The sequence below is a fragment of the Cryptomeria japonica genome, chromosome 4 (genome assembly GCF_030272615.1).
Source record: "Cryptomeria japonica chromosome 4, Sugi_1.0, whole genome shotgun sequence".
NCBI lineage: Eukaryota > Viridiplantae > Streptophyta > Pinopsida > Cupressales > Cupressaceae > Cryptomeria > Cryptomeria japonica.
The window spans coordinates 756,233,913-756,247,171 of NC_081408.1; the positions used below are offsets into that span (position 1 = coordinate 756,233,913).

The 13,259-nt window shown below is 41.6% G+C and overlaps 1 protein-coding gene across 2 annotated transcripts in view; it reads right to left on the reverse strand.

Moving 5' to 3' along the window:
- LOC131037898 (uncharacterized) overlaps positions 1–13,259 on the reverse strand; it is a 176,935-nt gene that overhangs the window by 114,919 nt on the left and 48,757 nt on the right. For both annotated transcript variants that reach the window (XM_059220133.1, XM_057970141.2), the window contains exon 2: positions 7,744–7,846. In XM_059220133.1, coding sequence (XP_059076116.1) covers positions 7,744–7,846 — 103 coding nt within the window. The remainder of the gene's footprint in view (positions 1–7,743; positions 7,847–13,259) is intronic.

Genomic DNA, 13,259 nt, shown 5'->3' on the forward strand with positions numbered 1-13,259 from the left:
CTATGGTAACTGTAGGGAAAATGGTCCCTTTACCTCTGCCTGTTAGCTCTACCTCTTGCACACTACCAATCTGCCTGAGGATCTCTGCAATTCCCACTTTAAGAGGGACCTGATAGGGTAACAAAAATGGAGTGCCTTTGAAACCATATACTCTGAAAACTGTGGAGACAAGGTATAAGTAGATATCACCCCAATTGTGGACAATTTTAATATTCTCAGCAAACTCTTTTGGCCTAATGAATTCCAAAAGAACCTTAGGGACTCTTGGATTCTCTGAACAGATAAGAGTCCTAATCTTAGATGCAAAACACTTATCAAACTTTAAGAAGCTTGCATCTTCTCTGTCCCACGACAGCACTGTACTCCATAATTGCACTGGCATCTTCTCTCCATCTTTCTCTTTCACAATATCCATTCCACTTGCAAAATAGTCACCACCCTTGAATAAAAATAAATGCATAAAGAGGGAGTACCATCCAAAAGGCCTATCCACTTTCCCATTCTTTATTCCTATCAAGCCTTCATGGATGGCATCAGTGATATAGGAAGCATAATCAAAGGTCACTGCCAAAGAAGGGTTCAAAATTTGAGCAATCATTAACATGTAATGAGTTAGCATATTTGCCTCAGCATCTTCTCCTAAAATTTGGCAGAGTGACCAGTATAATCCTTTGGCCCTAAGGGTGAACAGATTTAAAGAAAAAGGCTCCTCAGTGTTAGTTCCTACAACTGTTAACCCGCCTATCTTCACAAAGAATTCTTTAAGAGGCCCATAACTAAGGTGATTCCTCTGCACACTGTAAACCTGAGCTAGTGATTTAAAGTTAATAGGCTCTAAAAAATTGGTAAACTCACTAAGCCCAAAAGCATTTTTGAACTCATTATTTATTTCAATAAGGGTTTTCCCACTTATATCCTTAACACTTCTTGTGATTGGGTCATAATTGTGTGCAATCTGAGTTAGGAGATCCACATCCATGAATACTCCAGGGACCACCAATTTGCCTACGTCCAACTCCCAGATGTTGTTCATTGCGGCTAGGGAATTTCTCATACCAAATCCAACCTTAAATAATCCCAACCCAGACAACCCAATTTGAGGGTCTCTTAGCCAGATGCCCTTGTCATACAATCCCTCTCCTATCTTTAGGCGAGGAGCTCTTGGCACTGATTCCTTTACCTTTGCTGCCACATTAGTTGACATTGCCAACTGTTCTAGGAAATCATCACAAATAGCCCTCTCCTAGTAATTAACCTTTCCTGAGAATTCTCTTTTAGGTGCCATCTTAAAAAACTATGCAAGCAATTTAGTTACTAGCCCCAACTGTTCTGTAACAAATCAAAACCCCAATTAAAACACACTGTCAAGTAATTGCCAAGCAAGAGTACAAGAGAACCTGTTTTTGGCTTGAAGAAATCCACTCTGCAACTGAAGAAATTTGCTCTGCAACTGTTTCTTTGCAACAACTTTTCAAAATGATGCCTTCATTCAATTGATCCGAGATCATATACGGTAGTCGGGCTCTTAACTGCGACATGGATACCGCATGCTTCGGCCATCCTTTCAGAATTGAATTCATAGAAGAATTCGAAAATTTCTCTCCAACGGGTCATAACATACCTATATATTTTCTTTTCGCTCTTTCGCCATTTCGCAGAGCATAACATCCTAGCAATTTCGCCAAACGAAATCACACCAACCGTCCGATCAGATGAGACTTGATCGGTCTTTACACTGTTTTAACCTCTTTGCCTTTGCATCGGGCCCTACCTCCTTTTCGCCATTTCGCAAGCTTTATCCCGCGAGCACTTTCCTTTCGCGAAGCTACGCCAAGCGTTAGATGGAACTATAACCGCCCGGCCTTTAACTCCTACCAGGACCGTCAACTTTTTCACTAACCGCGCCTCATCTTGACGGCTAACGGTTTTTCGCTATTTCGCAGAGGTTAATCCGCTTACATCTTCAGGCCACGAAACAACGAGAAGCATTGGATCAATCTTGAGATGACCATCTTTTAAGTGAGACCTTTATCTGGACATTGTTTACCCCACTTATTCACTGGTTAACAAATGCCACGTGGCACTCGGCCATTAGCCCTGGAAAACTCTTCGGGTTTAGTTCAGAGTCAATCACGTGTCTTACTTCCTGCATAACCGCCGGTTACACCTTGGCGGGCCCTTAATCACCTTTTCAAACTATGTGTCAATCGACACATCACCATCAAGCTTTACAAGAAGTAACAAATGTCATTCCACGTCATGTTGGGAAGAACCTCTCTTTCTCTTTCGCCATTTCGCAGGCCTTAATCCTCGGTTGATTTGCAGCCACGAAGCAACGAGAACCCTTGGATCAAAACAAAGTTGATCCTCTTTTATCTTTATGCTTTATCTGTTCTTCGGGCCCACTAGCTCTTTCACCATTTCACAGACCTTAAAACACTAGCACCTTACCTTCACGAATTCACACGAATCGTTAGATCATATCAAACTTACCTGATGCTTAACAACCTACTTGAATCCGGCATACGTGGATCGTCTGACTCAGCTTTATCCACCTGGTGTCTAGTCATTCCCGAACTGACATGTCAACTTTTTATTCGCTGAGAAAAAACATCGGGATCCACCTCATCCTTGCCACCTGTATCTGCCAGGTCACTTCTTATCCCGCAGCATGACTCATCTTCTTGGACCCACCCGTTAGTCCTTAAATCCAATTTGCTAACCACTTTGATTTTCGGCCAAGTGTCATTATCTTACTTGCCATCTCAACTAGTTGGACTGCTTGCTTGGAATGCCATGTCATTTTGCTGTTTCGCAAAAGCTATCTTTCGAGCATCTTTCTCCTGCGAAACTGCGCTAGCCATTAGATATTTGAGGACCTGCGCATCTGTTATGCTTCTTATGAACCTCTTTTGCCCGGGCCCAAAAAACCTTTCACTGTTTCGCAGAGCATAACATGTGAGCATCTATCTCCTACGAAACAACGCGAGCCGTTGATTTCTTTTAAACTCGATCGCCTTTTAGCTGTGGGAAAGTCTTCATCGCTGGGTCCTGCCAAACCTTTTCGCCATTTCGCGAAAGGTAATTTACTCGCTCATTTCGGCCACGAATCAACGCCAGCCGTTAGATTCAAAGCGAGATGGAGCCTCGTTAAACTTGATCTAATGCACACAGTCGAACATGCTTTTTTCCTTTCGCTATTTCGCATAGCTTAACACACCCGCAACTTCGCCTAACGAAATAGCGAAAGTCGTAGATTCATCTGGAAGTTGCGTGACACTTAATGGACCCGACAACATTAGAAGGACAAAGGCATTAAGCGTAGATTTTTTACAATTATTTAACGACCGCCTAGGTAAATAACAAGGGGGGACACTTCACACAACCCCAAGACCCATTACTTAAGTGAATAAAGTAACGCAGGAATAGATACCAGAGGGTTTTGATCAGACATTTGAGCGATTAAAACTAAAAAACCTTAACCCTTAAAGACCTAACACAGATTTGAAGCAATTAATAGCATACCTAACTCAAAATTTCAAAAAACCTAGCCAATCATGGGAAAAGAAAACCCATTTCTTAAACACTAATAACAGGCGCCAAAATTGAAGTGTCATGGAGGAAAGAAAAGGTTGTGAATTCCTCCTCCATGGTGAAAATCCGCCTAAGCACTCAGGAAGGCGCCAAAGTCAGCAAGTCATGGACAATACAACATTCAATGAATTCCTTGACCAATGCAAAAATCCACCCCAAGCCAAGGAAGGGCACTAAAGTTGATATGCCTTGGAGAATGCCCAAACTCATGAATTCCTCCTCCATGGAGCATTTGTGCCCAAGCGTTCATTAAGGCGCCGAAACACACAAGGCGTGGAAGATGGACAAAAATTCAAGATTCTAGGGAATGGAGGGATCTACGCATTGGTTAATGAAAGAGATATCAGAATGGTTAAGACATGGAAATGATGAATTCCACCATGCAAAATGAATTCCATGCTCAGGATTGAAAACTGACGAAATTTGGCCCAGGTATGGAAAATCCAAGAAGGTTCAAAATTCCATCACCAAGTGAGATTTGTGCCTAAGGAAGGTACTAGGACGCCAAAACTCGGTGGTCATTGAAAGCTTCAAAATCACAAAATTCCTTACCAATGCAGAATCATTGCCCAAGTCCAAAGGTAGGTGCCCAAGTCAAGGTATCAAGGAAGAGCATGGAAAGGATGAATTTCCTCTATCAAAGTCAAAATTCCAGGCCCAGTCAGGAAGTAGTGAATTTTCTAAGGCATGGAAATAATGAAATTCCTTACACCAAGCTGAATTCCACGTTCCACACCTAAGTTTGAAAGTTCAGGATGAAAATTTCCAAGGCAAAGAAAAATTTCGAGGGTCAAGGAAGAATGGAAATGCAGAAATCTCCTCAGTGGAAATTTTGAAAAATCTATTTTTCGACACCAAATATCGTCGGAATCCGCAATTTTTTGCAGCTTTGGTCTCGTGAGAGAGTTCTCTCTCTCTTGGACCTAAGTCCTAAATTTTAGGAAAGTTCCTAAAAAATAGGAGATATTGAAAAATCATTGAAAATCTTTTCCAAAGCAAGGCAAGTTCAAAAACTTCAAGAAAATACTTCCAGAGTCGGAGATTCTCCCTCTTGAAGTTTTCTCTCTCTAGGATTTTTCCCACCAAGTGGCAGCTGAGTCAACGGACGCTGAATTAATGAAGCATCTCTTTGCATGCAGCCGTCACATTTATGGCATTATGGCAAATTCCTTCTGCATGCAGCCGCCACATTCAGGAGATGATGGTGCATTTATGGCATCATGGGTGATTTTTTGCATAAGGGTACATTCATGGCATTTTGGGCCAATTTGATGTAATGGGATGCATTTAATGCACAAATGGATGCCATTTTTGGCTATTTGGAATTAATTGTACATGGGCTTCATGGGTATTAAATGTTGATTCCCACCTTGTTGCATCTTGAGTGGAGAATCTTTTAGGGGGAACCCTAATTAGGGTTTTGCATGTAATCATGGCTTGAGGCCTATATAAAGGGGTGACCCCCTCATTTGTAAAGGGAGGGAGCTTTGTATGAAATTGTTGCAATAAGTTTTTGAAATATTAACAGTGAAACATTGTTCTCTGATGGTGTCCACTTAAGTTATTTTTTCAAAACTTGCATATGGTTTCACCTTCCTCACTTAGAGTAGAATTTTATTTTCTCAGTTGTTAGTATAGTGCTTTGATTTCAATGGAAAATGTAATGGTGTCTGATGAATTTCCATGGTTCATACTTTTGCATCTTGCTAATTGTAAGTTGCAGTGTAAAGTTAGCCTAAGCCACTAAACTTGTGCTAAGTTCGGTTGTGGATAGTCGTTTGGATTGCATTGTTTTGGGTATTCAAATGCACTTTCTCAATATGAAAATCCTTTAGCATCCTCAGAAGATTGCACCAGTTCTTGTTAGCATTGCCCTTAGGAATAGATTTAGATCCTTCTAAACCCTTTCCCCTTTATTTTCAGTTCATTTTAGTCCGTTCGAAGCAGCAGCATCACAGAATTGCTATATCCGATGATGGAGTTCCAGCCACAGCAAAGAAGTGAAATAACGATGCAAATGTAAGGCCCCTTGGATTACCAGCAATCACATCAGCCAACTGAGTCACGTTCGTAGCATAAAGGAACCTTGGAGTCGATTGTTTGAAATTCTTGCAATCTTAGCATGCAATCGCACTTTGTTCAAGAGAGGGTAAGGTGACCGTTGGCAACTTTATTCTGTGTTCGACGTAGTCATAAAAAACACGTCAACAAGTCTGCAAACCCATGAAGGACTAGAAACTTGAAATTCTTTAATGCAAACAATCCAAATCTTTTGAAAACAAACTCGAATTAGGAACCGACGAAACTTAGCCATCATTTCACTTTGAAGCAACACTCTCAAAGACCAAGATAAGGAACAGGAGAATCAAGGGATCAAAACCAAACCAAAAGAAAAAAACAAGAAGAGGGATCCACAATTTGCCAAGAGCAAAATGGGATGTGTGTGCAAAGGACAACACGATGATATGGAGCCAATGTTTTCTAAAGAAGAGATCACTGATTTTGAAAGAGAAGCAGAAAAATGGGCAGCAGATCTAGAGGCCTAGGAATAAACAGAAGCAAAAGCGTCAAGAGGGATTTCATTAGATGATGATTATAATATGTTTGAAGATGATATTGTTTCTCAAAAGGAATCTTCACCATCCAGCTCGAGAGAACTACCACTAACTTTAGTCAAAGGAAAAATAATTATCATATCAGACATGAAACTATGATGTGCACTGTGCTCTTTCTTTTGGTCTACAACTAATAGAAAAACTACCTGAGTTCTTCAAAGCCAATATTTTGTATCTTATTTAAGTTTATATTATAAATTTAGGAACTTTTTTAATATCTTGAGACTTCCCCAAGTCCAAGCTTTTTTACCATGTTAAATCTACTTCACTTTTGTGATTTTGTTAAGTGTACACAGAAATGGTCTAATCATGCTTCTCCCAAAATGTCGTAGAAATCCAAGTATTGTTGGCATGATTAGATTTCAGAGTCATGCAATTTGTTTTTTGCAAACATGTAGCCTGTCAAGTTATTGTAGAAACATTGAGAACACACAGATTTACTCCCGTCTTACTTCACTGATGTAACAATTTTGCCTTGTGGGTCAGCACTTAGAATGAATGCTCAGAAGAAAAATTATCCTTAAGTAATCCTACTTGTGTCAATGTACACAGAACTTCATAGGCAACTGCCCACACACAACTCCAAACAGTGCCTCTACCTTTTTTGTGGATATGTGGCCCATATATATCAGTAATATTTTCATTTATGTGTAAATAGTTCATAGACATGGCTATCCTAACTAACCATTTACAAAGTGAACCCTAGTTTTCATTCATCAAATTAGGTAAGCCAAAAAAATGAAAAGAAAATAAAACCTCACAATGCATTTAATAAACTATCCCCAAAATTTCACAAGTTATACTTTCAATACATGGGGCAGAAACATGAGGAAGAATACAAAAAATGTCATTCTAAAGATGTATAGAATACATGCAGAGGATATGGCAAAAAATAAATTAATAGAAAAAACTGAAAAACTGCATGTAAAGATTAGAATGATGATAAAATTAAAAGCTTTCAGTCAGAGAATATTAGCTCTCAACCTTATTTTCGTTCCAGTTCAAAATGGGCCCTCCATACACATGTCATGCAATACTGAAAATACATTTGCAACCTTTTTCATTCAAACGATTAAAAATGTTGAGTTCGTTGGGGATGGAATCTTTTCCCCAACTGCTCAACCCATCTTTGTCTATGGCATTTCCAAACAAAATATAGAATTACAATATAATTTGTCTTCGTTTTAACTTACGTGTGATATTTACTAATTGAAAATCATGGGAAACAGAATTGTAATACTAAAATCACATTAAAAAAATAAATTGAACACTAAGCTTCTTGACTACCAAATAAACTTTTTCCTCTTAGAGTCTTCACTTTTAGTTGTTCGGCCAACCATCCAGGCAATAAGAAAAGGCACTCATAAAATCACTGGAGTGATATGCAATGCACTTTGATAAATTGCTCATAAGATGCAAATGATGAGAATTTGTCACATTTGGAGACTACACTAATTGAACTTTCAACTTTAGGTGTGGCAGAAATCTCCGAAAATTATAAAATAACAGAATTATAGAAATTTTGATATCATACCTGTGAGCAGAAGATGAAGGCCTTCTGGAGTAGAGGTGTCTGCGTTTTCAGCAATATGATCAAGTTCTTCTTGAAGTGAACGCGCCATACCTAACAGTCCAACCTAAAAACACAATTGGAAAGAAGCATTCAAATTTCAAAATAGACCAAGTTTCAGAGAAGAAGAAAATGAGTAAAATAAGCAAAGTTAGCCAACCATATAACAATATGCAAACGGACCAAAACAGTTAGCAAAACCAATTTGGAACATTATGCAAAAGTTAGTCAATATGACTCATGGAAAGCTTTACAGTGCACACAGTTGTGGATGTGTCAGAATAAAACCCAATTACCAAAGGCAATGGAGTCTTAATACTCAAAAGTAACAAAAAAGTAGTTTATTATATGAAAAATGCAAACTCTTTGAGCATTGATTTACTTGGTTTAGATCCGTATGAAAACGAGGTGTGTAATTAAGCAATATCAGTTTCCAGTATAATGCAAAAAGATATAAAAAAGTGTATAAGCCTGCTTGGATGGTTTCCTGAAGTAGTTCCATGCTTTGCAGAAAGTGGTGCCAGCATTCCTAGAAGCTGATAAAGTCCATTACAACTGGAAACTGAAGATAGGAAATGTTCCTGGGAATCATAGCCAGCATATATTTTAGAAACTATACTTGAAGACTCATCTCAAAAGGAAAAAATCTCAACAATAGAGCAGATGAACAGCCAGGTATATACCCTGACTCTGAATCCTAAGCTGTTGAAAATTTGTCAACACTGTCTCCATTTTACTTGAGAAACAAGGGTATGAAATTGGAATATCTGGAGCTTAAGAAAACTTTTCTTCTTTGAGAACTTAAACCATCCTGATTACTTACATAGACAATAAAACCAGCAGACAGAAAAGACACTAGCCATGCTACATAGCATAAAGAGGTCACAAAACCACCAGTACAAATACTGAATGGGAGAAGAAAGAAACCAGAAGATGCATGACAGAAACAACAACCAAAAACCAAAAGGTGAACAACCAGCATCAGGTATTGAGTAGGTAAAACCAGTACCAATCTTTCCTATCAAGGCTTCCAAAGCTTCTCAAGAGTCATGAGCTGGAAAATTCCAGTTAAAATAGCAATCATCACGGGCCTCCACAGAGCCTTCAAAGCATCCAAATATTTTTGGCATTTCCTTATCTTCTAAAAGCTCATACAAGCATTTCATCCAGAACTATTTGCTATCCATGTCCATTTCTTTACTCCTGGGGACATTAAATGGCAGGATTATCAAAGTCCCTTACTACTTCCAACCTACCAAAATTTGTATCCTTTTGATAATTTGTATGATATCATGAATGCCAAGTTTCAATTTTGCAAAGGTAATCACGTGATTTGGATTTTTATGTTGTTGTTGGGTAATTAAGCAATAAGACATTTAATGTAATTAGAGTTAATGACGGCAGTTAACCTGTCGGTTGCTGACAGTTGACACCGGGTAACTGACCGGTCACCTTTATATATTAGCGAGTCCTTGGTCATGGAGACAGGGTTAGTATGGTCATTGTCATTGTACTAACATTATTATGAATCAATGAAGATCTGAGTTTCTTTATATTCTGTCATGTTGTATTCTGTCATGTCTATTATTTCTGCAATGCATTGAATTACACTTTATTGGCAAAACATTTGGCGCCGTTGCCTAGACAGACTCGGGAAAAGGAGCGGATGTCGTACGGACACGATGGGCCTACCCACGAGCGAGATTAACCCTGAGGAGGACGATGCACGAACAGAGCTCTACGACGAAGAAGATACTACAGCGAGGGAATTTTCAATCTTGCTTCAGGTGGCCATCGAAACCTACGTCCGAAGAGAGGCCACGGAGGCGGAAGTTCCAACAAGTGCCGTGTGGACCGCACTGGAAGTTAGCCCTGCGATGAATCAGTTGATGAACCACCTCCCCCGATTGCTCGCACAGGCTTCACTCACACAGCGGGCTCGCCTGGAGGAAATTGCTTGCGAAGAACGACGCCAACAGATCCTCCTACAATATGAAGAAAACAACCGTCATTGGGAAGCGCAACAAGATGGCATGCGACGGGACACTTGAACCTTGAGCCGTACGAGGCAGAATAAAGAACAATCATTGTAATAATTATGTCCTATTGTTGACATAGACTTGTATCCCACAAGATGAATGAATAAAAGTGTTCTACTTTTTATATGTCGTTGTTATATATTAAGCCGTACGGGAATTAATGCCCAATACATTGAATAAAGGCAAAAATAAGCAAGAGTATATAGATGAATGTGCAGTAGCCCAACATGCCTTGATCCTTGAACAGCAAGCGGAAAGGCGACGAAGGTATAAGCGAAGGGAGGAGGAACGCTCCGAAGGGGACGATGAGGTCGACGGCCACCCACGGAGTCGGGAGGAGTTACTTGCGGAAACCCGCCGCAAGATAGAGTGTACTAAAACTCAATTGAGGGACTTGAGGGACTTGTCACGCACACCAGAGGCTAGGAAAATTCCACGGAGTGGGGAGGAGGCAAGGGAGGGAGAAGACACCGAGGCTGCCAGGAGTATTGGAGGGACACCGGGGCACGGCGGTCAAGCACCTCTTACAGGATCTAACCCATCCGGAGTAGGACAGCAGCCACCAGTAGTAAAAAGACAAGGCATGGCGCAAAAACAAAAACTTCCAAAGTTCCATGGGGACGGGAAAGAAGACCCTGTCCGCCACTGTCACACTTGTGAAACAATTTGGGGAGCGAATGGTGTTACCGATCAGGACGAGTGGGTAACACAGTTTCCCGCAACCCTAAGGGGCGTGGCCATCGACTGGTTCTCCGATACGGAGAAGGCTAAAATTAGCACATGGCCTGACTTGAAGAAGGAATTTCAAGCGGATTTTTGTCTCCTAAGAGACGATAATGAGATCGTAGCCGAAATTTCCGGCACGAAACAGAGGAAGAACGAGACGGTTCGAACCTACAACCGACAGCTCAAAGAGCTGCTAGGAAAAATGGAGAACCAACCCGCAAACGGACTGAAAAAACGGTGGTTCGTGAAAGGTCTGAAGACGTCTCTTAGACGGAAAATGAAGATCGTACCTCCCTCTTCATATATCGATGCCTATAATAGGGCAATGGATTTAGAAAGCGAGCAAAAGACGTCCAAGAAAAAGAAAAATAAATCCTCGTCAGACGACGATTCCTCTTCTGACAAAAGCAATAGCAGTGATGACGAGTCTAATCGGAAGGTACGGGCTCTCCAGAAAGATATGGAGCGAATGATGAGAGAGATGAAGGTGACCAAAGGAAGCATAAGCAAAGCCGACGAAGGGGATTTATGGTGTACGGATTGCTGCAGCGACGGACACACCAAGGGGTCTTGTCCGAAGAAAGCATTTTGTGATATTTGTCAGATTGCTGGACACCTTACCAAGGAGTGTCCGTACAATATGAGGACCCGTAACCAACAAGTTCTCTTTATAGAACCATCTACGCCAGCCGGCACATCCCAGCCTGCGATCAACAATGCGTCGTCTGGCGGCTATTGGAACAACAGGCGAGGAGGAAGAGGCAATAATAATAATACTAATAATAGAAGCCGAATCCAATACGACGCTAAAGGGCGGCCGATGATACAATGTCAGGCTTGCAACCAATGGGGGCATTTTGCCAGGGACTGTACAGCGGAGGAAGTGCCACAAAAACTTTGCAAGTGGTGCGGTCCGGGGGCCCATGACGATGGCAACTGTCCGAAATCTGGAGTGAATTTGTTGAATGTAGAAACGGAGGATGTGCTCGCCATAACAAGATCCAAGACGAAAACGGCCACTTACCCAGATCCTCGTACGGAAAAACGAAAGGCACTGGAGGTATGAGCGGAACTGGAGAAGGAGATGTCGACGAACAAGGACGCACACGGGCTTGCAGGTACTTCTCGCTCTGGAGCAGAAACAAATATTATAAACCAACTACTACAGGTCGAGATACCCGTCAAAATGAAGGATCTCCTAGAAAGTATGCCACACTTGCAGACGGCACTTCTGCAATCCGTACTGATAACCCCAGTCGGTCGACCAACACATGGAAGGGACAACCTTGGCGAGACGGCGGCAGACCCATTAGCCCTGACGATCAACAATGGTAGACACCCAGCAATGGTGGAAATGGGTATACTAGGCACCATCTTGACCGACACCATTGTCGACGGCGGGTCAGGAGTAAATGTCTTGCCAGAGGAAACATGGAAAAAATTGGGCAAACCTACTCTCTGGCCGTCCACCTTTAATTTATTGGGAGTAGACCAACACAGCATCAAGCCGCTTGGTACACTCATGGCGCAGCCAGTGACGATCGAAACACAGCCATTCGTCTTGAACTTTGTGGTCATCCCATTGAAGAATAAGGGATATGATGCCATCCTTGGCAGAGGCTGGCTGGTGGCGGCAAAAGCAAACCACAATTGGAAAAAGAACACCTTGTCCATGGAAAAGGCCGGCAGAAGATATATCATTGACCTCAAAACCCAACTGGTCAATGAAGAGTTGGCATCAGAGTCAGAGTCCGACGGGGATGACGGTACGGACAAAGGGAAGGATGGCAAGGAACCAAATGACGAAGCCATCTAAGGAATTCAAGCCTGTTCTGAGGACGAGACAGATTCTTTGAGAGGGCTCTTCCATTGGCAAATGGAAGACTATGAATTATTGTACGGGTGCAATGTGCTGGAGATCGAAGAAGAACCTGAAGAGAACAAGTTCCCGCCAGAGTACAGACAATACAAGGAAGGGGATGCCCCTGTGGATGACGCACCAGCGCACCAGTTCGACAAGAGTAAGCCCATAAGGTACGAGGAATCCGCACTTAAAATTACAAACCTTGGAGAAACTTCAGAATAGAAAAATATTCTAGTCGGCGACGACTGGAATCCGGTCTTGAAGACAACGGCGTTCAAAATTTTCACAGAGTACAAGGATGTGCTTGCCTGGACATATAAAGACCTCAAAGGGGTACCACAAGAACTTTGTGTACACCGGATCCCTCTGGTTCCCGGAGCCATGACTGTATGGAAGCGGCCATACAGGATGAACAAAAATTATGCCGCTAGGGTAAATGACAAAATTGACCGCATGCTCGAAGCAGGAATCATCTTCAAGGTCCAGACCAGCGAATGGGTATCACCCATTGTGATATCCTTGAAAAAGGAGGCCGATCAGATAAGAATCTGTGTAGACTTCAGGTGTTTGAATGCTATCACAATTGAAGATCCATTTCCCATACCATTCACAGACACCATCCTCGAGGAAGTAGCGGGCCATGAAATTTATTCATTTATGGATGGATTCTCGAGATATAATCAAATTTCCATTGCAGAGGAGGACAAATCGAAGACCACCTTTGTCGTAGAAGATGGCATCTATGCATACAACCGAATGCCATTTGGGTTGTGCAACGCACCAGCTACCTTCCAACGGATAATCCTCCATATTTTCGACAAAATGTCCATAGGAAACTTCAAAGCATTCTT